General features: G+C 41.6%; 1 protein-coding gene across 8 annotated transcripts in view; it reads left to right on the top strand.

Annotated features, from left to right (window-relative positions):
- The window catches only part of LOC123771035 (probable Na(+)/H(+) antiporter nhx-9), a 113,496-nt gene that overhangs the window by 38,838 nt on the left and 52,190 nt on the right, over positions 1–22,468 (top strand). For 5 of the 8 annotated variants that reach the window (XR_006774434.2, XR_011223785.1, XM_045763286.2 and 2 more), the window contains exons 2-3: positions 6,851–7,077; positions 20,848–22,424. Coding sequence is in view for 6 of the 8 variants with exons in the window: in XM_045763286.2 (XP_045619242.1) it covers positions 22,410–22,424 (15 nt within the window). In the remaining 2 variants the exon portion in view is untranslated. The remainder of the gene's footprint in view (positions 1–6,850; positions 7,078–20,847; positions 22,425–22,468) is intronic. The other 3 variants (XM_069309627.1, XM_045763284.2, XM_069309626.1) reach the window with 1 other exon arrangement.

Genomic DNA, 22,468 nt, shown 5'->3' with positions numbered 1-22,468 from the left:
TTGATTGGAAAAGCTTGGGTATGGGGTGTGGGCCGGTCTTGGAGCGAGACATGAACCCAGCGATAGGTGACTTAAATGGGGATTTCGATGTGGATTCAATATATAACTTATTTAAGAATATTCTAAACAAAGCACAGGAACGTAGTATACCATACAAATTGAATAGATCGTATACTAATGACCCAAAGTGGATAACAAAGAATTTGAAGAACCTTATAGGTAAAAAGAGAGCTTGGTACAAAAGGATTAAAAATGGGGAGGTCACTTTAGAACAGGAATTCGTACAACTGGTTAGAAATGTTAAAAAAGAGATAAGGAAAGCAAAAAGAAACTATGAAGTTCGCATAGCAGGGCAAGCAAAGACAAATCCTAAAGGGTTTTTTCAGTTATATCGTACTAAGACTAGGGAAAGGATAGGTCCATTAAAAACTGAGACAGGTCAAATAACAGATAGTGATGAAGAGATCAGTAGTATTTTTAATAAATATTTTGTATCTGTATTTACTAAAGAGGAACTTAACAATATGCCTTCAGCCGAACAAGTCTATGTGGGTGGGGACGAGGACAGGTTGACGAGTTTAGCAGTTACCAGGGAGGATGTTCTTAAACAAATAGTAAAACTCAAACCAAACAAATCCCCAGGGCCGGATGAAGTGTTTGCTAGGGTGCTTAAAGAATGCAAAGAGGAGCTTTGTGACCCACTGTCAACCATATTTAATAAATCAATAGAGTCAGGCAGAGTGCCAGAGTTTTGGAAAGTTGCTAATGTGATACCAGTTTTTAAGAAAGGAGATAGATCACTTGCGTCTAACTATCGACCAATTAGCCTAACGTCTATTGTGGGAAAGTTACTCGAATCTATAATAGCAAATAAAATTCGTCTTCATCTTGAAAAACATAAATTAATAATTGAGTCGCAACATGGTTTTATAAATGGCCGTTCATGTTTAACAAATTTGTTATCTTTTTATTCTAGCATTGTTGAGGCAGTTGATAGTGGTAAGGATTGCGATGTTGTATACCTTGACTTTAGCAAAGCTTTTGATACAGTGCCACATGAAAGACTGATTAAAAAATAGAGTCTCATGGTATTGGGGGTGCTATATTAAGCTGGATTAGGGCATGGCTATACCAAAGGAAACAGAGAGTTAGTATAAATGGAATCAAGTCAGAGTGGGAAAATGTTGTAAGTGGAGTGCCTCAAGGCTCTGTCCTGGGACCTCTGTTGTTTATAATATATATAAATGATTTAGATTCAGGTTTGAGTAGCAACATTTGCAAATTTGCCGATGATACGAAAATCGGTAGGGAAATTAATTCGGAGGAGGACTCACTATCACTTCAAGTTGATCTAGATAGGGTTTTGAAATGGTCAAAGGATTGGCAGATGCAGTTTAATGCTGATAAATGTAAAGTTCTGAGGTTAGGTAATGATGATAGAGTTACAAGATACGAGCTAGATGGTGTTGTGATTGCGAAGTCGGATTGCGAAAGGGATCTGGGAGTTATGATTAGTAAGAATTTAAAACAAAAGGATCAATGCATAAATGTTCGTAATAAGGCAAATCGGACACTTGGATTTATTAATCGCAGCGTTAGTAACAAGACACCTGGTGTGGTTCTCAAGCTATATCTTGCTCTAGTTAGACCCCATTTAGATTATGCAGTTCAGTTTTGGTCGCCATATTATAGAATGGATATAAATTCACTTGAACGTGTCCAGCGTAGGATGACTAAGTTAATTCCCCAAATTAGAAATCTTTCATATGAAGAAAGATTAACAAAGCTTAAGTTGCATTCACTGGAAAGGCGAAGAGTTAGGGGTGACATGATAGAGGTTTACAAGTGGATGAATGGACATAACCGGGGGGATATTAATAGGGTATTAAAAGTATCAACACAGGACAGAACACGAAACAATGGATATAAATTGGATAAGTTTAGATTTAGGAAAGACTTGGGTAAATACTGGTTCAGTAACAGGGTTGTTGATTTGTGGAACCAATTGCCGCGTAACATTGTGGAGGTGGGGTCCCTCGATTGTTTCAAGCACGGGTTGGACAAGTATATGAGTGGGATTGGGTGGTTATAGAATAGGAGCTGCCTCGTATGGGCCAATAGGCCTTCTGCAGTTACCTTTGTTCTTATGTTCTTATGTTCTTATGTACTCTCTCTTAACCCCCAATGTACCTTAAATTTAAATTTTAAATTTTGCCCCGAGGGGCGAGTTTATTGGGCAGCGCCACTCATCTTGTGAGTGGACACACCGCCATAGCAGCATGTACAACACTCCCCAATAGGAAGAAAACCCGCTGGGTTGTTCATCCTGTCACTTGTACCCAGACGCAGCTGGGACTTGTCAAGTGAACAACTCCTCTTGTATATAAATAAAAAAAATAGTGTTGGGAAGAGAAATCTTCTCAACAGAAGATTATGTCTTCTGTTACAAATTGACGATTGCTTTCTTACGCAACACATCAAGGAACCAACACGGGAAAATAATATTTTAGATTTAGTGTTAACTAACAGGGAAACGCAAATTAATGACATCGAAATAGGGAGTGAGCTAGGGAGCAGTGATCACAAAGAAATCAGATTTAGCATAGAATGGAATAGACCAGTAGGAGAAAATTCTGTTAAAGTGCCAGATTTTCGAAAAGCTGATTTTAATAGCCTAAGAAATTTTTTGGGTCAAATTGATTGGAAAGGCTTGGGTATGGGGTGTGGGCCGGTCTTGGAGCGAGACATGAACCCAGCGATAGGTGACTTAAATGGGGATTTCGATGTGGATTCAATATATAACTTATTTAAGAATATTCTAAACAAAGCACAGGAACGTAGTATACCATACAAATTGAATAGATCGAATACTAATGACCCAAAGTGGATAACAAAGAATTTGAAGAACCTTATAGGTAAAAAGAGAGCTTGGTACAAAAGGATTAAAAATGGGGAGGTCACTTTAGAACAGGAATTCGTACAACTGGTTAGAAATGTTAAAAAAGAGATAAGGAAAGCAAAAAGAAACTATGAAGTTCGCATAGCAGGGCAAGCAAAGACAAATCCTAAAGGGTTTTTTCAGTTATATCGTACTAAGACTAGGGAAAGGATAGGTCCATTAAAAACTGAGACAGGTCAAATAACAGATAGTGATGAAGAGATGAGTAGTATTTTTAATAAATATTTTGTATCTGTATTTACTAAAGAGGAACTTAACAATATGCCTTCAGCCGAACAAGTCTATGTGGGTGGGGACGAGGACAGGTTGACGAGTTTAACAGTTACCAGGGAGGATGTTCTTAAACAAATAGTAAAACTCAAACCAAACAAATCCCCAGGGCCGGATGAAGTGTTTGCCAGGGTGCTTAAAGAATGCAAAGAGGAGCTTTGTGACCCACTGTCAACCATATTTAATAAATCAATAGAGTCAGGCAGAGTGCCGGAGTTTTGGAAAGTTGCTAATGTGATACCAGTTTTTAAGAAAGGAGATAGATCACTTGCGTCTAACTATCGACCAATTAGCCTAACGTCTATTGTGGGAAAGTTACTCGAATCTATAATAGCAAATAAAATTCGTCTTCATCTTGAAAAACATAAATTAATAATTGAGTCGCAACATGGTTTTATAAATGGCCGTTCATGTTTAACAAATTTGTTATCTTTTTATTCTATCTAGCATTGTTGAGGCAGTTGATAGTGGTAAGGATTGCGATGTTGTATACCTTGACTTTAGCAAAGCTTTTGATACAGTGCCACATGAAAGACTGATTAAAAAGATAGAGTCTCATGGTATTGGGGGTGCTATATTAAGCTGGATTAGGGCATGGCTATACCAAAGGAAACAGAGAGTTAGTATAAATGGAATCAAGTCAGAGTGGGAAAATGTTGTAAGTGGAGTGCCTCAAGGCTCTGTCCTGGGACCTCTGTTGTTTATAATATATATAAATGATTTAGATTCAGGTTTGAGTAGCAACATTTGCAAATTTGCCGATGATACGAAAATCGGTAGGGAAATTAATTCGGAGGAGGACTCACTATCACTTCAAGTTGATCTAGATAGGGTTTTGAAATGGTCAAAGGATTGGCAGATGCAGTTTAATGCTGATAAATGTAAAGTTCTGAGGTTAGGTAATGATGATAGAGTTACAAGATACGAGCTAGATGGTGTTGTGATTGCGAAGTCGGATTGCGAAAGGGATCTGGGAGTTATGATTAGTAAGAATTTAAAACAAAAGGATCAATGCATAAATGTTCGTAATAAGGCAAATCGGACACTTGGATTTATTAATCGCAGCGTTAGTAACAAGACACCTGGTGTGGTTCTCAAGCTATATCTTGCTCTAGTTAGGCCCCATTTAGATTATGCAGTTCAGTTTTGGTCGCCATATTATAGAATGGATATAAATTCACTTGAACGTGTCCAGCGTAGGATGACTAAGTTAATTCCCCAAATTAGAAATCTTTCATATGAAGAAAGATTAACAAAGCTTAAGTTGCATTCACTGGAAAGGCGAAGAGTTAGGGGTGACATGATAGAGGTTTACAAGTGGATGAATGGACATAACCGGGGGGATATTAATAGGGTATTAAAAGTATCAACACAGGACAGAACACGAAACAATGGGTATAAATTGGATAAGTTTAGATTTAGGAAAGACTTGGGTAAATACTGGTTCAGTAACAGGGTTGTTGATTTGTGGAACCAATTGCCGCGTAACATTGTGGAGGTGGGGTCCCTCGATTGTTTCAAGCATGGGTTGGACATGTATATGAGTGGGATTGGGTGGTTATTAATAGGAGCTGCCTCGTATGGGCCAATAGGCCTTCTGCAGTTACCTTTGTTCTTATGTTCTTATGTTCTTATGAGTTACAAGTTACGAGCTAGATGGTGTTGTGATTGCGAAGTCGGATTGCGAAAGGGATCTGGGAGTTATGATTAGTAAGAATTTAAAACAAAAGGATCAATGCATAAATGTTCGTAATAAGGCAAATCGGACACTTGGATTTATTAATCGCAGCGTTAGTAACAAGACACCTGGTGTGGTTCTCAAGCTATATCTTGCTCTAGTTAGGCCCCATTTAGATTATGCAGTTCAGTTTTGGTCGCCATATTATAGACTGGATATAAATTCACTTGAACGTGTCCAGCGTAGGATGACTAAGTTAATTCCCCAAATTAGAAATCTTTCATATGAAGAAAGATTAACAAAGCTTAAGTTGCATTCACTGGAAAGGCGAAGAGTTAGGGGTGACATGATAGAGGTTTACAAGTGGATGAATGGACATAACCGGGGGGATATTAATAGGGTATTAAAAGTATCAACACAGGACAGAACACGAAACAATGGGTATAAATTGGATAAGTTTAGATTTAGGAAAGACTTGGGTAAATACTGGTTCAGTAACAGGGTTGTTGATTTGTGGAACCAATTGCCGCGTAACATTGTGGAGGTGGGGTCCCTCGATTGTTTCAAGCACGGGTTGGACAAGTATATGAGTGGGATTGGGTGGTTATAGAATAGGAGCTGCCTCGCATGGGCCAATAGGCCTTCTGCAGTTACCTTTGTTCTTATGTTCTTATGTTCTTCTGTATATAGAATATGTTATGTATATCGAGTATGTCCCAGCTCTTGTTCCCATAATTTACAACCGGAATATCCATCAATTGACGGAGTCATTACCTGCAGCCACCTGAGAGAGATATATCGATATCCTAGCTCGATTCTGGCGATTATAATGTGACACTGGCTAGTGGATGCTCCGTGCAGCCCCTACGTGCAGTTGTCAGGCAACCCGCTTGGGCTCTGGTGTACGTCACGGAGCTCCACACCAAACGCTCCCGTCAAACAAAAATTAGATTGGGCATTAGCTCAGTGCCTCCAAATTTCTAGTGGGTACTGACGAACTCCTGGGGCCAGATTCACGAAGCAGTTACGCAAGCACTTAGGAACGTGTACATCTTTCCTCAATCTTTGACGGCTTTGGTTACATTTATTAAAACAGTTTACAAGCATGGAAACTTGCCAATCAACTGTTGTTATTGTTATAAACAGCCTCCTGGTGCTTCGAAGCTCGTAAACTGTTTAATAATTGTAAACAAAGCCGCCAAAGATTGAGAAAAGATGTACAGGTTCGTAAGTGCTTGCGTAACTGCTTCATGAATCTGGCCCCAGGGACGATGGGGTTGGGGGGGGGGGGACGTTTGTAAACATTTGATTAGGCTGCGTCATTGTCTATCAGAGAAAAAGATGGGGCTCAGAAATCCACTATTTGTCCCTGAATTCTTCTAATTATATTTAACAACTCCCTTAATTGTAGGCTACTGATTAATTAACCAGTAGGCTATAAACTCTACAACTTGATAATTCAATTAAAAAAATTGAGAAGTTAGAAGCATCATGGAAAAGAAAATAACTTTGATGCTCAAGAATACATAATATTACAGCCTGCCTTCAAGCGTCTATATTTGTACGCTAGGAATACAAGCGCACTATTTTGAACTGTATATTAATGGAAATAAAATGATTATATACAAATACCTTTTCCAGAACTAATGGTCAGGTCAACCTCTTGACTTCAACATCCCCAACACACAAAATATGTTGTACTATACTAGAAAGACTTGCAGCTTACAACCCACGTTTTCTTTGCGTGCGTCGAATATAGGTTAGGTTCGGGCAATTTCGTACATCATTTTCTGTCCGGTGTGATAATTCGGAGCATCACATCAGCCTTGATACGTTAAGAGGAGTTGGTGAGGATTTTTTTGTTATATTGAGTAAAGTAATTATGAGGAGAAAGCACTAAGACAATATGACTATGGTATGTACTCACATAGTTGTGCTTGCAGGGGTTGAGCTCTGGCTCTTTGGTCTCAACTGTCAATCAACTGGTGTACAGATTCTTGGGATATGAGGACAAGAAACTGGGATATGAGGACAAGAAGCTGGGACATGAAGACGGTGTTAAATGACCAGTGCCTAACGACCTGGACCATCGGGAATCGAACGTCGACTCTGCAAGAAGCGAGACCGTTGCTGTATACCGACCAATCCAAGTGGTCGGGTCTGATATAAGGTAAAAGCCTACGCTTTTGCAACCCGTTCTCACACAAGACAGCACATATATGACTTAATGCTTAAAGTCAATATGTTGAATGTGATTTAGTACATATGTGATATATTCCCAGCTTTTGACCGTGAAAAGTGGCTGAATATTGAATAGTTACCCCAAATAACACTACTTCTGAAGGGGGGAGTGGGGGGGGGGGGGGGTGGAGCATTCTCCGAGAGACAGCAAATCCGAGGAGTTAAATTCTCGTGAAAGTCAATGAGCAAATGAATCAAGGATTATATTCCGTGTTTTGAGAGTAATTACTCTATAATTATCCTAACTCGCTGGAGACCAATCTTAAGTTGGAAACTCGTAAAGTTGATAACTGCAACGCTTTCCAGTGCAAAAAAACCACTAACGTAATTAACATATAGTCACTGCTAATATTAGCAGTTGAAATAGTAAAGGAGTGGGAATAGTAGTTAAATTATAGAAATAGTGGCGTATTAGAAATAGTAGATAAGAGTAGAAATAGTTATCGTGGTGGTAGTCGTAGTAACAATACTAAGAGTACTACTCAGTATTTCAATTGAGTAAGATAACAAAGAGGTTAACAATGCAGCAACCCCCCCCCCCCCCCCACTGTCTCCGGAGTTTACTGACGTCAATATATTGAGCGTCAAAGACAGCGTGCACCTTACCCAGTCAATCTGTCCTTTGAGTACTGCTCTCAAATTCCATTAAAAATGCATTGATTGGAGGCCGCCATTATGGGCGGGCTCAGTCATTGTCGGCTCTCTCTTGTTCCTTTTTATTCGTCTTTATTGGTGCTCTTATTTCCGGGGGAATAATCTCCGATGTTTATGATAACTTGTAGGAAATGGGTGAGATTATTTTAGCTTTGTAATTTAGGTAATGGCAGCCTAGTAAGATTTGGGATTAGGGCGGGTGTGGGTTATTTTGTAAATGGGGGAACTCCGTATGGTAATCAACCCGTACTCAGACCAGGGCCCAAATTCACAAAGCAGTTACGCAAGCACTTACGAACCTGTCCATCTTTTCTCAATCTTTGGCGGCTTTGTTTACAATTATTAAACAGTTAATGAGCTCCGAAACACCAGGAGGCTGTTTATAACAATAACAACAGTTGATTGGCAAGTTTTCATGCTTGTAAACTGTTTAATAAATGTAACCAAAGCCGTCAAAGATTGAGGAAAGATGTACAGGTTCGTAAGTACTTGCGTAAATGCTTCGTGAATATGGGCCCAGATTCACGAACGCAAACACTTACGAACGTGTACGTCTTTCCTCAATCTTTGACGGCTTTGGTTACATTTATTAAACAGTTTACAAGCATGAAAACTTCCCATTCATCTGTTGTTATTGTTATAAACAGCCTCCTGGTGCTTCGGAGCTCATTAACTGCTTAATAATTGTAAACAAAGCCGCCAATGATCGAGAAAAGATGAACACGTTCGTAAGTGCTTGCGTGAATCTGGCCCCAACTCCGTTACATCCAGCGGTCGACCCCGCAGACGCGTTACATCCAGCGGTCGACCCCGCAGACGCATTCATAAATTTAAACATTCTGTTCATTCAAAACATAAATTTTCTCAAATATAAATTAATATTATATATTAGGTTATTGTTCATATTTTTTGTATTGGTCATGTTAGGTGTTTAGTTTCTGTTGGTGATTATTTGTATTTGTAGTACGTGGGTGAAGCATTTATAGCGTTGTGGTTCGAACAAAAGTCGTCAGTGAAGCGCTTGTTCCGGAAGTGTTCGGACGTCAGCAGTTGTGAGTCGTGTGTAAACCGTTTGTCATTCATAAATACCTGGGGTTTGGCGGGTGCATGGAATGGACTTCGGACCTTTGTGTATGAGGACGGGCTGATGGTACAGCCCGTCCTCCAAACAAAGACCCAAAAGTGATTCCATGCACCCGCCAAACCCCAGGTGTTTATGAATGACAAACAGTTTACACACGACTCACAACTGCTGACGTTCGAACATATCCGGAACAAGCACTTCACTGACGAATTTTGTTCGAACCACAACGCTGTAAATGCTTCACCCACGTACTACAAATACAAATAATCGCCAACAGAACCTAAACACCTAACATGACCTAACCTATGGTTATATATACACAATATGCTAATATATTATAATGTTAATTTAGATTTGAGAAAATTCCAGTTTTGAATGAAGAGCATGTAAAAGTTTATGAATGCGTCTGTGGGGTCGACCGCTGGATGGAATGGACTTGAGTCGAGGACGGGTTGGATGGTAACACAGAATTAAGGGAGCCTCTCACGACATTTAAAATGATAACTTGCCTATTAGATTTTTGTTTAATTTGTATCGATTGTTCTTTGAGAATATATCAAATAATGTTGGCTTTTTATTACTGGTTTGTATGCCTATGTAAACGTCCATCTCTCTCTCTCTCTCTCTCTCTCTCTCTCTCTCTCTCTCTCTCTCTCTCTCTCTCTCTCTCTCTCTCTCTCTCTCTCTCTCTCTCTCTCTCTCTCTCTCTCTCTCTCTCTCTCTCTCTCACTCTAGCCATCATTCTTTACATGCCGATTTTTATATTATTTTTTTCGGGAAGGAAAGTGAGCGATGTTGATAAATGTTCTATTCTACGAATACAAACTTCAGTCTTATTGAAGAGTTTTGAGGTGCTGCCTGCAAGGGTTCTGAGAATATGGCCCACTATGAAACAATGGGCAGAGTTTCTTTCACCCTATACCCCTGTTACCTAGCAGTAAAACAGGTACCTGGGTGTTAGCTGTCACGGGCTGCTTCCTGGGGGTGGAGGCCTGGTCGGGAACCGGGCCGCGGGGACACTAAAAAGCCCCGAAATCATCTCAAGATAACCTCAAGATATAACCACTAGGCTCCGACACAGTGGCAACATGTACCTCTGGTCCAGACTGACATTACACGTTACTGATTCTGTACACACATGTCGTGGAGCAGTAGACTAAGGCGCGTCTGGGATCATCCCGGACGTAGGTTCGAATCCTCATCACGGCCCTTGTGAACTTGTTCATTTACTGATTCTGATTATGCCCCGAAGGGTGAGTTAATTGGGCCGCGTCACTCGATCAAGTGATCGATCAGCCTGTGAGTGAACTTACCGCCATAACAGCATGTACGCCACTCCACCAGTAGGGCAAGAACCCCGTTGAGTTCTTCATGTTCTTGCGGGAAACTGTTCTTCACACAATTTGCATGAAATAACATAGAACTTCACTGGCACATACAGTGTAGTACAGTGGTTACTTTCTGGACTCTCAGTCACGGGACCCGGGTTCAATCCCCCGGGCGGGACAGAAATGGCTAGACACGTTTCCTTTCACCTGATACCACTGTTCACTTAGCAGTAAATAGGTCCCCCGGGAGTTAGACAGTTGGAGTTGGCCTGGGTATGGGTGGGGGGGGATGTTGATAGGCCTAAGTACAGGCTGTGCTTGTACTCGGCCTCGACTGCATGACAAAGTAGGCCTAAACAAAGCCCCACTTTTCCTGAATCCGAAGCTCAAAGTGCATAGGCTGTTATGGTAGTTCGAATTATGGGAGTTCGAATCCTGTGTCCTCTTTTGAAGGCACGTGCCGGCCAGGTGGCTCCCCCCCCCCCCTTCCTTGCTCCATATCCGAACATTCTGCCGCCTAGTGAGATATACATCAATAATGCAGCTGTATCGGTCCGGTCCATACAAGATGCAGCGTATAGATCGCTATAACCAGCGCGCAAGCATGTGCAGCTCTTCCGGGCGATGAACTGGTGTTGTGTACCAGGTGTACTGGTCTACCTGTACTGGTCTAGGTGTACTGGTCTAGAGACAGGTTTGGTGTGATATCAACTAGATCTTTCTCTCCGTCCGTTTCATGAAGAACTTCATCTCCCATTCTGTATCCTGTGTCTGGCCTCCTGTTTCCACCGCCTAGCTTCATTATCTTACATTTACTCGGGTTGAACTTTAGTAGCCATTTGTTGGACCATTCATTATCTAGGTCCTCTTGTAACCGCATACTATCTTTCTCTGTCTTAATCCTCCTCATAATTTTTGAATCATCAGCAAACAATGAGAGGAACGGTTCTATACTCTCCGGGAGATCATTTACATATATCAGAAACAGTATAGGCTCAAGGATTGAACCCTGCGGGACTCCACTGGTGACGCCTCGCCAATCTGAGACCTCACCTCTCAGCTTTTACACTAGTCTCTTGTGTGGCACTGTGTCAAAGGCTTTCTGGCAATCCAAAAATATGCAGTCTGCCCACCCCTCTCTTTCTTGCCTGGTCGTAGAATTCAATTAATCCTGTGAGGCATGACTTGCCATCCCTGAACCCATGTTGATGTTGTGTTACAAAGTTCCTTCCATCCAGATGTTCCACTAGCTTTTTTTTCGCACAATCTTCTCATTCAGCTTGCATGGTATGCAAGTTAGGGACACTGGCCTGTAGTTCAGTGCCTCCTGTCTATCTTCCTTCTTGTATATTGGGAGTACATTTGCAGTCTTCCAAATTTTTGGCACTTCCCCTGTTATTAGTGATATGTTTATACACTATGGAGAGTGGCAGGCACAGTGCTTCTGCTCTTTCCTTTAGTATCCATGTTGAGATTCCATCTGGGCCTATAGCCTTTGCCACATCCAACTCTAGCAAAAGCTTCCTTACAACCCCACTGGAAATCTCAAACTCTTCTAGTGGTGCCTGGATAACTATTCCCTCAGATGGGCAGTGTGTGTGTGTGTGTGTGTGTGTGTGTGTGTGTGTGTGTGTGTGTGTGTGTGTGTGTGTGTGTGTGTGTGTGTGTGTGTGTGTGACCCAGGGCACATTTCGAGGACTGGCGTCACGAGGCTGCTCGTCCTAAGTCATTAGGGCTTGAAATAAACCTGGATTTCGTGAGATGAGACAGTTATTAAGATGTTGCGGCCCTTGCCCTAATTAGGTCCCACACGTGTGCTCGCTATATGACGTGAGGGCCAGCAGGGAGGTGCTTTTTTATCTGGATGACGTCTTTGGGAATAGGCTTGAGAATTGGAGGAATAGATTTGAGAATTTCAGGAATAGACTTGAGCATTTTAGGAATAGGCTTAAGAATTTCAGGAATAGGTTCGAGAATTTCAGGTTGATCTTACGTTTTCTGAGAGGGAAGAACAGATGAAGAAGGTCGGAAAGGTGAAAGAGAGGTGAGATTGGGAAGATGGGAAATGAGATGGGATAGAAAGGGGGGAAGTATAGAAGGAAGAAGGGTAGAGGGAGGGGATGGGGAAGAGGGGATAGGGTTAATTGTTGTTTTGGGCAATTGTTGTTGTTGTGGTGGCATTTGTAGCAATTGTTGTTGGGATTGGGACAAGTGTTGTTGTGGTGGACGGGTCTTGTGAGCGTCAGGGTCGATTATACCTCCCAAGGTTATACTGGGTTGTGTGTCCTTCACTCCTCTCGCCCTCTCTTAATAACACACACTGTGGCGACTTGTACACAGTCACTCCACACACACACACACACACACACACACACACACACACACACACACACACACACACACACACACACACACACACACACACACACAATTTTAGGGGGGAGGAGAGTTGTAGGATGAATTTACCTCTTTACTACCACTCACGAGATGAGCATAGGGTGCATAATAAATAACAAATTAATATATAAACTCCTTCCCCTCCCCCTTTCCCCCTCTCACCTCCTCCGTCCCTACCTTACCACCTTCCCCCTACCCCACTCTACCCCCCCTAACCCCCCACCCACAACTTTGCAACAAAATCCATCATAATATGCACCCGCTGGTTCTGGCGGATGGGGGTATCTGGCAACTGCGTCTCCGTGTAAACAAAATAGGCTTTAGGAGTGAATTTTATTTTTTTGTTAATAACAAGGGTATATAGACAGCACTTTGCCTCCGTCTTATGTAGATGACGAATTACTGGTACAAGGAACTAGCTAGCAGTGGTCAGGGTACTGATCACTGCGGTCCCGGGTTCGATTCTCGCGGCAGGACACAAGCGTTTTAGGAAATTTTTAACTTTTGAACTAATGCCTCTCTTCACCTGGTGGTAAATAGTATCGGGGAGTTAGGCAGCTGTTGTGAGTAGCATTCTGGGAAAGGTCGGTAGTTACTCGAGAGAGGGGGTGGGTGGGGGTGGTTTAACCTCGACAAGGTGAACAATATTGCCAGCACATGGGATACCTTATCATACATGCAGTGTTGCCACACGCGGTACTATTGTACCAAAACGGTACAATGTGAAGCTAGCGGTACTGTGATGTACCACATTACGGAAGAAGTCCTATTTTAGTAGAGTTTGCACAGAAGCGGTGCATGTCTCTGTGCCACAAGGAAATATATATATATTGGCCGAAACGCTGTGCGTATATACTATATCACAGGAAAAAGGTTATCATGTATAACCAAACTCAATTACGGGCTCACCATAGCCCGTGCTACATGGACACTTCGTCCTGAGTAGCTAAATCTTTAACAACAACAACAGCTGTGCGTATTAGTAGCCTCAGGCATAATATCTAGCTCTATACTTGATAGATACTAGATACTAGTATGGGTGGGGTGTGGGGTCCCCCCCCTAGCCTAGACCAAATAAAGATGGGGACCCTCCCCTAGCCTAGACCAAATAAAGATGGGGACCCTCCCCTAGCCTAGACCAAATAAAGAACAGGATACAACCCACAACAGTTGTCTAACTCCTGGGGTACCTATTTAACAACTTGGTGATCGCAGGCATTAGGTGAAAGGAAACATACTCAACCATGTGTCCTGTCTGAGAATTGAACCTGTGTATCCCTCGGTTGTGAGTCGAGGACGTAGACCACTGTGCTACAATGCAATTCCTAAGTTATATAACGAATTTGACTTTTACCTTCCATAGAAAACAAGATCAAAATGTCTGGCATAAATTACTACGGTCGTGCATAATTACATGAAATTAGCTTCTGGTGCAAGTGTTTTAATGGAAAAATAGGTTTAGACTTATTATCTGCCCCCCCCCTCTCCCCTCGGTAGGGGAACGGCCAATGGGAATTGGGTAGTTATGCAATTAATACCAAGATCATAGGGTAATTATTGCGGGAGACTGGAGTAGTTTGGGGTTATTACAGTTTCTTGATTAATAGTATATGAAAGACTTATGGTAACAGTAAATCATGACCCCTGGCCGGGGGGTTGGCTGTGTGGCCCCTGGCCGGGGGGTTGGCCGTGTGGCCCCTGGCCGTGTGGCCCCTGGCCGGAAGTGGCCTGGGGTTGGCCGTGTGGCTCCTGGCCGGGGGGTTGGCCGTGTGGCCCCTGGCCGGCAGTGGCCCCTGGCCGGCAGTGGCCCCTGGCCGGGGGTTGTGATACACAAGGCATAAAGGACACAGCTGAGGAAGGGGATGGCGTGGCACGAGGCACTAAATTATAGACCCGTGTCAGTGACATGCATGCACTCTTAAGTGCTGGAGAGAGCAACCTCGGTCAGGATAATGAAGTACCTGGAGAAGATAACATTTGTAACGGCAAGATAACATGAATTTGGAAGGGGAAAAATGTCATGCCTCACAAACTTGATAGTTCTATGATAGCCAAAATACTGCAGGCTGGGTGGACTGCATCTTCCTAGATTGTCAAAAAGTATTTGAAAGTGTTCTTCATGAAGTTAATATCTAAAGCTTGTTGCTGCTCGCGCTCTCTGCCAGGTTCCAGAAAAAATGTATTTGTCAATTTCGCAGAAACCGTCGGACAGCTTTCACATTACACACATAGAGAGAGAGAGAGAGAGAGAGAGAGAGAGAGAGAGAGAGAGAGACAGACAAAGACAGAGAGAAACAGAACGAGAGAATAAGACAACACAGAGAGCGAGACAGAGAGCTAGAGAGCATAGAGAAACAGAGAGAGAGAGAGAGAGAGAGAGAGAGAGAGAGAGAGAGAGAGAGAGAGAGAGAGAGAGAGAGAGAGAGAGAGAGAGAGAGAGAGAGAGAGAGAGGGGGGGGGGGAGGTAGGTAGGCATTCTTCTCCCAAAATATGACATTGGAACACGCTAGGCTCCCCATCCCGAGGACGTCGTTGGTGCTGCAACTCAATTTTTCGAAGGATTTTCAAATTATCTCCTGAAAATCCGGTTTTGATGTGGTGCCGCTATTTTCAAATAACTCGTTGTTATATTTTGTTTTTATTTTGTTTTTTTGTCCATTTGTAATCGTCTAAACATTCCCAAGAGGTTGGACTTCAGCTCCTGGATTCTGCATTTTCAGTTGCCAGTCATCTGTTAAGTATTCTCTTGTTATTCTTCTTCTTTGGCTGTAGAATTTCTTTATCAAATCTTTGTTTTTGTTTTACACAGGCGTGTGTACAGGAGTTAGTTAGTTTAGTTCATTTATTATGCACCTCATACCCATCTTGTGGGCGGTAGTGGAAAGGGTTACAGAGGCACATAATGGGCTCAGGGACTGAACCCCACAATTCATTTAGCTAAGCAAGTTGCAATCTTGATGAGCTAGTTACAAAATTCAATATAAGTCATCACATCAACAGTTGATGTGTACAGGAGTAAACGACTTTTGACTACTAGGCTTAAAACTTCTCTTACCCACTTAAGCTTTAACCTTTATTTTAAACAGCTTAACGTCTTTTCATTTGTATTCCACCATCGAGTCATAATTTGTTGGGAAGTTTATATAATTTCATAATCATAGTTTCCATCAGTGGTATTCACAGTTGAGCTAACTCCACATTGCATCTCTGTAACCGTAATCTATGTATTATTCAGTAATATAAGTCTTCAGTAATACTTCCCAGTATTATTCTCTGGCACGCTTCATCTTAGATTATATGGTCTTGATCTATTTCCATATATTTTGATGTATATTTTCTATTGCTGGTGGTAGACTAGTCCTCGGTGGATATAGCATTAAGAGTAAATATAAGACCAATTTACAAGTTTTATCACTTAGGCGTCCGGGACGTATCTCTTCCAAACCATAATTTCAATCAACAGTAGAAATTGGAGCTGATTTAGACATCAGGTTCCAAAACTTGTACTGATGTGCTTATAACGTCATAGTGACGTCACACCTTTTTGCACCACATAAAACACACCATTTCTTATCGTCGTTAGACGGGAGACATTTCCCGTCACGCAGGGTGCAGTCGCACCTCCAGTCGACAGATCTCCAGTATCAGCTCTTGATACTGGTAATGGCTCAAAAGGGCCACCACTTACGGGCTATTCATGCCCGTGCCACCTTTTGGGTGGCTTAATCTTCATCAATCAATCAATCGATTTTAGAGTAGCGATGACATTTTTGTTTTCAGGTTTTAGACTATATTCGATCTTGGAGCATGGATACAATGTGGTGTTACCTCACCTCAAACATATATCTCCTAACCATAAGCACTTGACTATATACTTTCTCCTCACTCAACTAGCCTCGCCTCTTCCTCTGCAGTTTCTTGTGGTATTGTGAAGGTGACCTCAAAATAATGCCATTAACACATAAATTATGTTTTATTTAAAATCATTAAAAATATCATACTAAACTGCGTAATAAATATTTATACCGTACTGTAATGATGATACTTTATCTGGCAAGTGGTTTTCTGTCCAAAACCCGACCATATGTAGCCTAGTATCGCGCCTTCCCCTCACATTAAGGAACACCGCCCACCCACTGTCGTAATGTAACCTTAGTTCAGCGTTGAATTAACGTAGATGTCGTTGCTTTAACGTTACTCTTGGATACTGAGGCTACTGGGCACTGGTTTTGATATACATAAAGTAGGGCAGATATTTTCCATTGCGGATATTTTCTTCCACCAGCCTTTTTTACAATCTAGATTGTCAGTGACTTCTATAGAGCTGATTTTTACATGTAAACAAACTGTTCAGAAATGGGGGGATTGTCTCAGATACGATCTTGATGTATATACAACATTTTGTATTGAAAACTTTGATGTATATGTAAAAATCCCTTTTGGATAAAACGCCACAAGAAAGGGTAAAGTCGCATGGCACTGAAAAAATTATTACATCCAGGTTTTGGGAATACTTTACTTGTATATAACAAGAATGAATATTGATGTAACACCCACGAAGTAAAGACTGTTTAAATGCGCATTCACCACACAGTACATGCATCCTTTCTCAGCCAAAAATCACATTCACTCCAAAAAAATTACCACTTACGGGCTATTCATGCTCGTACCACCTCTTGGGTGGCTTAATCGTCATCAATCAATCAATCTGATGTAACACATCCTAGCGTTGGGCTGGTCGGTAGAGCGACGGCAATGTATTCCACAGTCTCTTGCCGTTGGAGCTTCCAAGTGGTTGGGCACCGTACCTTGACCATATGTCCTCATATCCCAGCTCTTTGTCTGCGTATCCCTTTCCAGTGCTGTATTGTCATACTGATTGATTGATTGATCAAGATTAAGTCACCCAAGAGGTGTTACGGGCATGAATAGCCTGTAATGTCATACTGGCCTAGCCCTTCCTTATATTTCCCTTCCCCAACCGAGGGATGAAAGAGAAGAGGAATACCTCGGGGATAGGCTCTTGGTCCCACCATATTCAACGCTTTATTAACTGTTTACAAACGGCATATTTTCAAAAATTACAACATTTGGTGGCAAATTAACAAAATTGCATCCAAAGCTTGTCGTATATAAGTATTCAGAGGGACGTAAACAAGTTAAACTAAACATTAAAAATGCATTTCATTATAAATGTAAATTACCGCACTTGGCGCAACATGTTTTTAAATGTGAAGCCGCAATATTACATAAGCCATTAGCAGAGGTATGAGAGCGAGAGAGAGAGAGAGACCTCGGAGTCGTCATTAGTAACCTCAGATACGCACACCATGTCTAACCACTAACAAAACAGATGGCTTGGTTAAATGCCAAGAAATTGTGATGTTCAAACACTATACACTCTGCGGACTTTAGAATTTTGTTTATTAATATATTAGGTACATCTGCATTTGTGCAGCTACCCTAGACTATATGAGAAGGAGTACAGTGTGCCAAAATGCTACGTGATGCTTAAAAATCCCCATCACACAGGATGGTTAGTCATACAGAGGCATGTGATAAGCAGTCCGCACTGGCAGACTCCTGGTGCATTATGAAGATATCATTAACACAAGAGTGAATAAGGCAGCAGTGATACTGAAAGTCCCCATCTCGCAGGATGGTTAGTCACACAGGGCCATATGTTTAGTAGTGGCAAAGTAGTGGCACACAGGGCAAATTTTGGGTGCAATATGAGGATATCTTCAAGAACACGAGAGTGAATAAAGTAATTTCAAAGCTCCAGGTACCTCATGCCAACTGGTCTGAAAGGTCTAATAACTGGGCATTCGGTGATGTAGTGTGGGAGATCATGCCGCAGTTCCTGCTCACAGAGTTTGCACATTCTACGGACTACAGTGGTGAAGTTCAAACACTATACATTCTACGGACTCTACAATGGTGAAGTTCAAACACTATACATTTTACTGAGTCTAGGGAACATTAGTCAGACTACACCTTGAACTGCAAGGGAAGAAGATAAATTATAAACACTAGAGACGTGCGACTTGACTAACGTAATCATTAAGTGACAAACGCCAGAAGAAAGATTTCTAAAACGTAAGGAGCTTACTCCAGGAATAGAGACACCGAGGAGACATAATCCCACCCTTCAAGATGTTAGAAACATGTGATATATGGTCTCACAAGGACCTTTTATGAGGTACGACAGTGAAAAATAACAGCATGAAAGGGAAGAGGAAGACCTCTTGATAATAACGATAATAATTATAATTATCGAAGAATATACATTGGTTATATTGCATTCTGTAGATGCATAATACAGCACTGCTATTTTGTAGGCCACTAAAATTATATACAATTGTACAGCACATGTATATACAGGGAGTCCCATAAATTTTGAACCATCACTCTTTAGGGTGTAATATATTATAGGATTCATCTCCTCATTAATGTTGACATGATTACTCGTCCTCCCAACTACTACGTCTCATTATGTACCGTATAGATTAGGTTAGGTGGGATGCTTGGGTTCGTACGATTATGGTTATTTAAGGACTTTATATTTTGTACGTTGTGGCATATCAAGGGACCGGGGTGGAGTTGCACACATAGCAGGTCAGCCAGAGGCTTAGGGCCCCCGTACGAAAATCCTCCCTCTTTCCCCTGCCACAAAAAAAAAATGAAATAAAATAAACGTAAGGTCACGTCCAGACCCCCCCTTGAGAGAGCGTCGGTTTTGACACCTGACCTCACGGTAGCCTTAAATAATTTCCTACTAGCCGGCAGCCTCACCTTAGGCTGCCGGCTAGTAGGAATCCTTAATCCATAAACCTTAATAGTTTACTACTGCTGGTAGCCTCATGGTATTCTTCATGCAATAACTTTTCTCATGTTTTTCATTGTACATACCTTCTTTTGAAGCTGCTTATTGAATTCTCGTCGGCGATCTCTTCTTATTGCCAATTTGTGTGTTTTGCTTGCGTGTGTATTGCTTGCTTGCGTGGCCGCGCTCGTGTTTTTTCGCCATTGACGGAGTGAAAACACTTGCCAGGTTGTGGCCTTCAGTGGCGAAGCTTTTTCCATACACTTGAGGTTTCTTCTGAGGTCGATTGCCCTTCCCCCGGCAGATAAAATCCTGAGGGTAATCTCGTATAATCCAGATATAACACCAGCACATACGCGCGTCAAGACCTTGGTACGTAGGCAAGGTCAGCCTCATGCCTACTGTTTTGTGTGGGGGTACACGCAATATGACAGGTCCGAATCAATGCTTTTGCAATATTTTTGCGCAATTGTACCTGACATTGAGACATTTTTTCCTGAAAGGGTGAATATTTGAGAGGGAGCTGTTTGATATTATTGACAAGATTACACATGGCACTTAGATGTTTTGTTGTTAAATAAATCATGACAAATGACGTTGATGTATATCTTTGTTAACAAAAACGTTGATTAAACGTTATTCAAACATGCTTAGCCCGCGGGGATGTGTTCTTTGTGTTTATGTACAATGTAAGTTTTAAGACAGGCTGCAGGTCAAGACTTCAATCATAAATTCTTTACTCAAGTTTCGCTTCTTACTAGGCTATGGAAGCTAGGTCGAGAGAAGCCTCGTGAGCGCTGGTGTGTGTGTGTGTGTTGTCAACTATGGTACAACTACGTCACTGATATATTTTAATATCAGTGTACCGCTGGCCTTAAAATAAATCACATTACCTGTTTGCATTTAGTGCAGGTGACAAATATCCACACACAACAGTGAAACCTAGCACCAGGAAATCCCCAACCAGTCTTCACACACCAAATAATACCCTTGGTAATCTAATGTCTTCCTGTCCACACCTCCTTCCTGGAGAAGGAGAAGGTGTTGGAGGAGAGGGAGGGGGAGGTGTAGGAGTGGGAGACTTAGTGAAAGAACTATAGGGGAAGGAAGGCTGAACTGTCAGAAAAAGGAAGCAAGATTAAGGAAAATAAAATTAGTGAAAAATCGTCAACAAATAAAAAGCTGGGGGTTTGTCTGTGACTGTGACAAAACACACACACACACACACACACACACACACACACACACACACACACACACACACACACACACACACACACACACACACACACACACACACACACACACACACACACGCACACACGCACACACACACGCTGTATTACACTAGCTACGCCTTATATACAAGTCTTAATATCAGTTATAAACATGTTTCTTATATTTCCACAGACGACTGCTTGGAGGGTGGCCCCATCTGTTTCCCACAACGCCAACCCTCTGCCACCATCAACGCTGACAACGTTGTTAAAAACAAGTTTACCCTGCCGCCATCAACGCAGATAACAACGCTCGGTAGCCAGCCCGTCTTCTCGTGCGTTTATAACGTCACTAAACCGATGTACTAAATTAACACAACCTAACTTAACCGAGGATCCACGTATAGAAAACGCGACATCACGTCAATTTTGCGAGCCGCTATGATTTTTAGTACATCAATTTTTGCCCTTAGGGGATTTATTCATCAAAGTGTCGAGTATTATTCGAGTGGACGGGTTGCTGTAGAAACCCTCAACTTTCAGCCAACGGATGTCCGCTCCCATTAACCCCTGCGTCGTTACTACTCACAACATTATCAATATATTCACGCCCAATTATGCAATCATCTGATTCTCAGACGTCATCGAGAGGCGACCATCAGCTTATTGGTGGCCCTTATTGCCGCCAAAATCTTCAAGAGTTGTTAACGCCGCCAATGGAACTAACGCAACTAATAGCTAACGAGTCACCGTGCATGGCGTTAAACCAAGCACCTGATCCTCTCGATATTATCAGCTGATTCCGAAGATGTCGCAGAAACGTCTACAGAAACTCGACATCGACGTCAAGAATTCATCGTTGTTCATCGGCCAAAATAGTGAAATTGAATCATATTTGCCTCCGGGTGCATTGCCCGGGGAAAAAGAGGATTATATTTTCTTAAACCTTGTTGGTAAAAAAAAATTGAATTAATATTATTTGTTAAATATGTGACATTTATATTTTTATACCAAGTGCAGATAATAAACATAAACCAGTTACTCTTATTTATATACAGTAAGTGTGAATATGTTCGTGTGTTCAATTTAAGTTCAAGTATGTTTATTGAGACAAGAAAGAAATACATCTCAAAGGGATAGAGTAGCTTAGGCTATTTCTACGTTGTCGAACAGCCGTTTCAGCCGTTATAAAAATATAATCAATAATGACGCAAAACTGCGTATAAATTCGATCATATTAATGTTCAATCTTCATATGACAACTAATGAAGGGAAAACTCATTGTAGAGATGGCTTATAGTGACAACACGTGCAAGACCTGAACTAAACTAAACTGCAGTAATAACATAATTCGTGAACACTACGAGTTGTTTAACAAAAGTTTAAACAAGCCATTCGGCCCTGCCTTTAACTATCTCTCCCCCTCAAGTAAGTAATTATCAAAAGAAGGTACCAAGCCGGGAATAAGGCTATGTAGCACCATCAAATGTGCGGGACAATCATAGGGCCTCGCGTTTCAAATGAAGAGTTAACACGGATACCAAATACAAATCCAACAGAAGCCCTAAATGAGTCGGTGAGACTAAACCAATAGCAGATATTTAAGACGAGTGTGTTTAGTGAGGAAAAACTGTAAGTGTTGGCCAGGACCGAAGGGAACACAAACGAGGAAGGTTCTTACTGAAGAATTTAACTCACAAGAGACTAATCCAGTCACACAAGAAACACAGGATTTATGACCTTGAAATAACCAAAATGTCTCAGTTTAAGGTAAGTAGATTAATTATTGTTATTTATTAATTTTATGTATAATA

Source organism: Procambarus clarkii, chromosome 65 (genome assembly GCF_040958095.1).
Source record: "Procambarus clarkii isolate CNS0578487 chromosome 65, FALCON_Pclarkii_2.0, whole genome shotgun sequence".
In the NCBI taxonomy this organism is placed as follows: Eukaryota; Metazoa; Arthropoda; class Malacostraca; order Decapoda; family Cambaridae; genus Procambarus; species Procambarus clarkii.
This window is presented reverse-complemented; position numbering and strand designations above follow the sequence as displayed.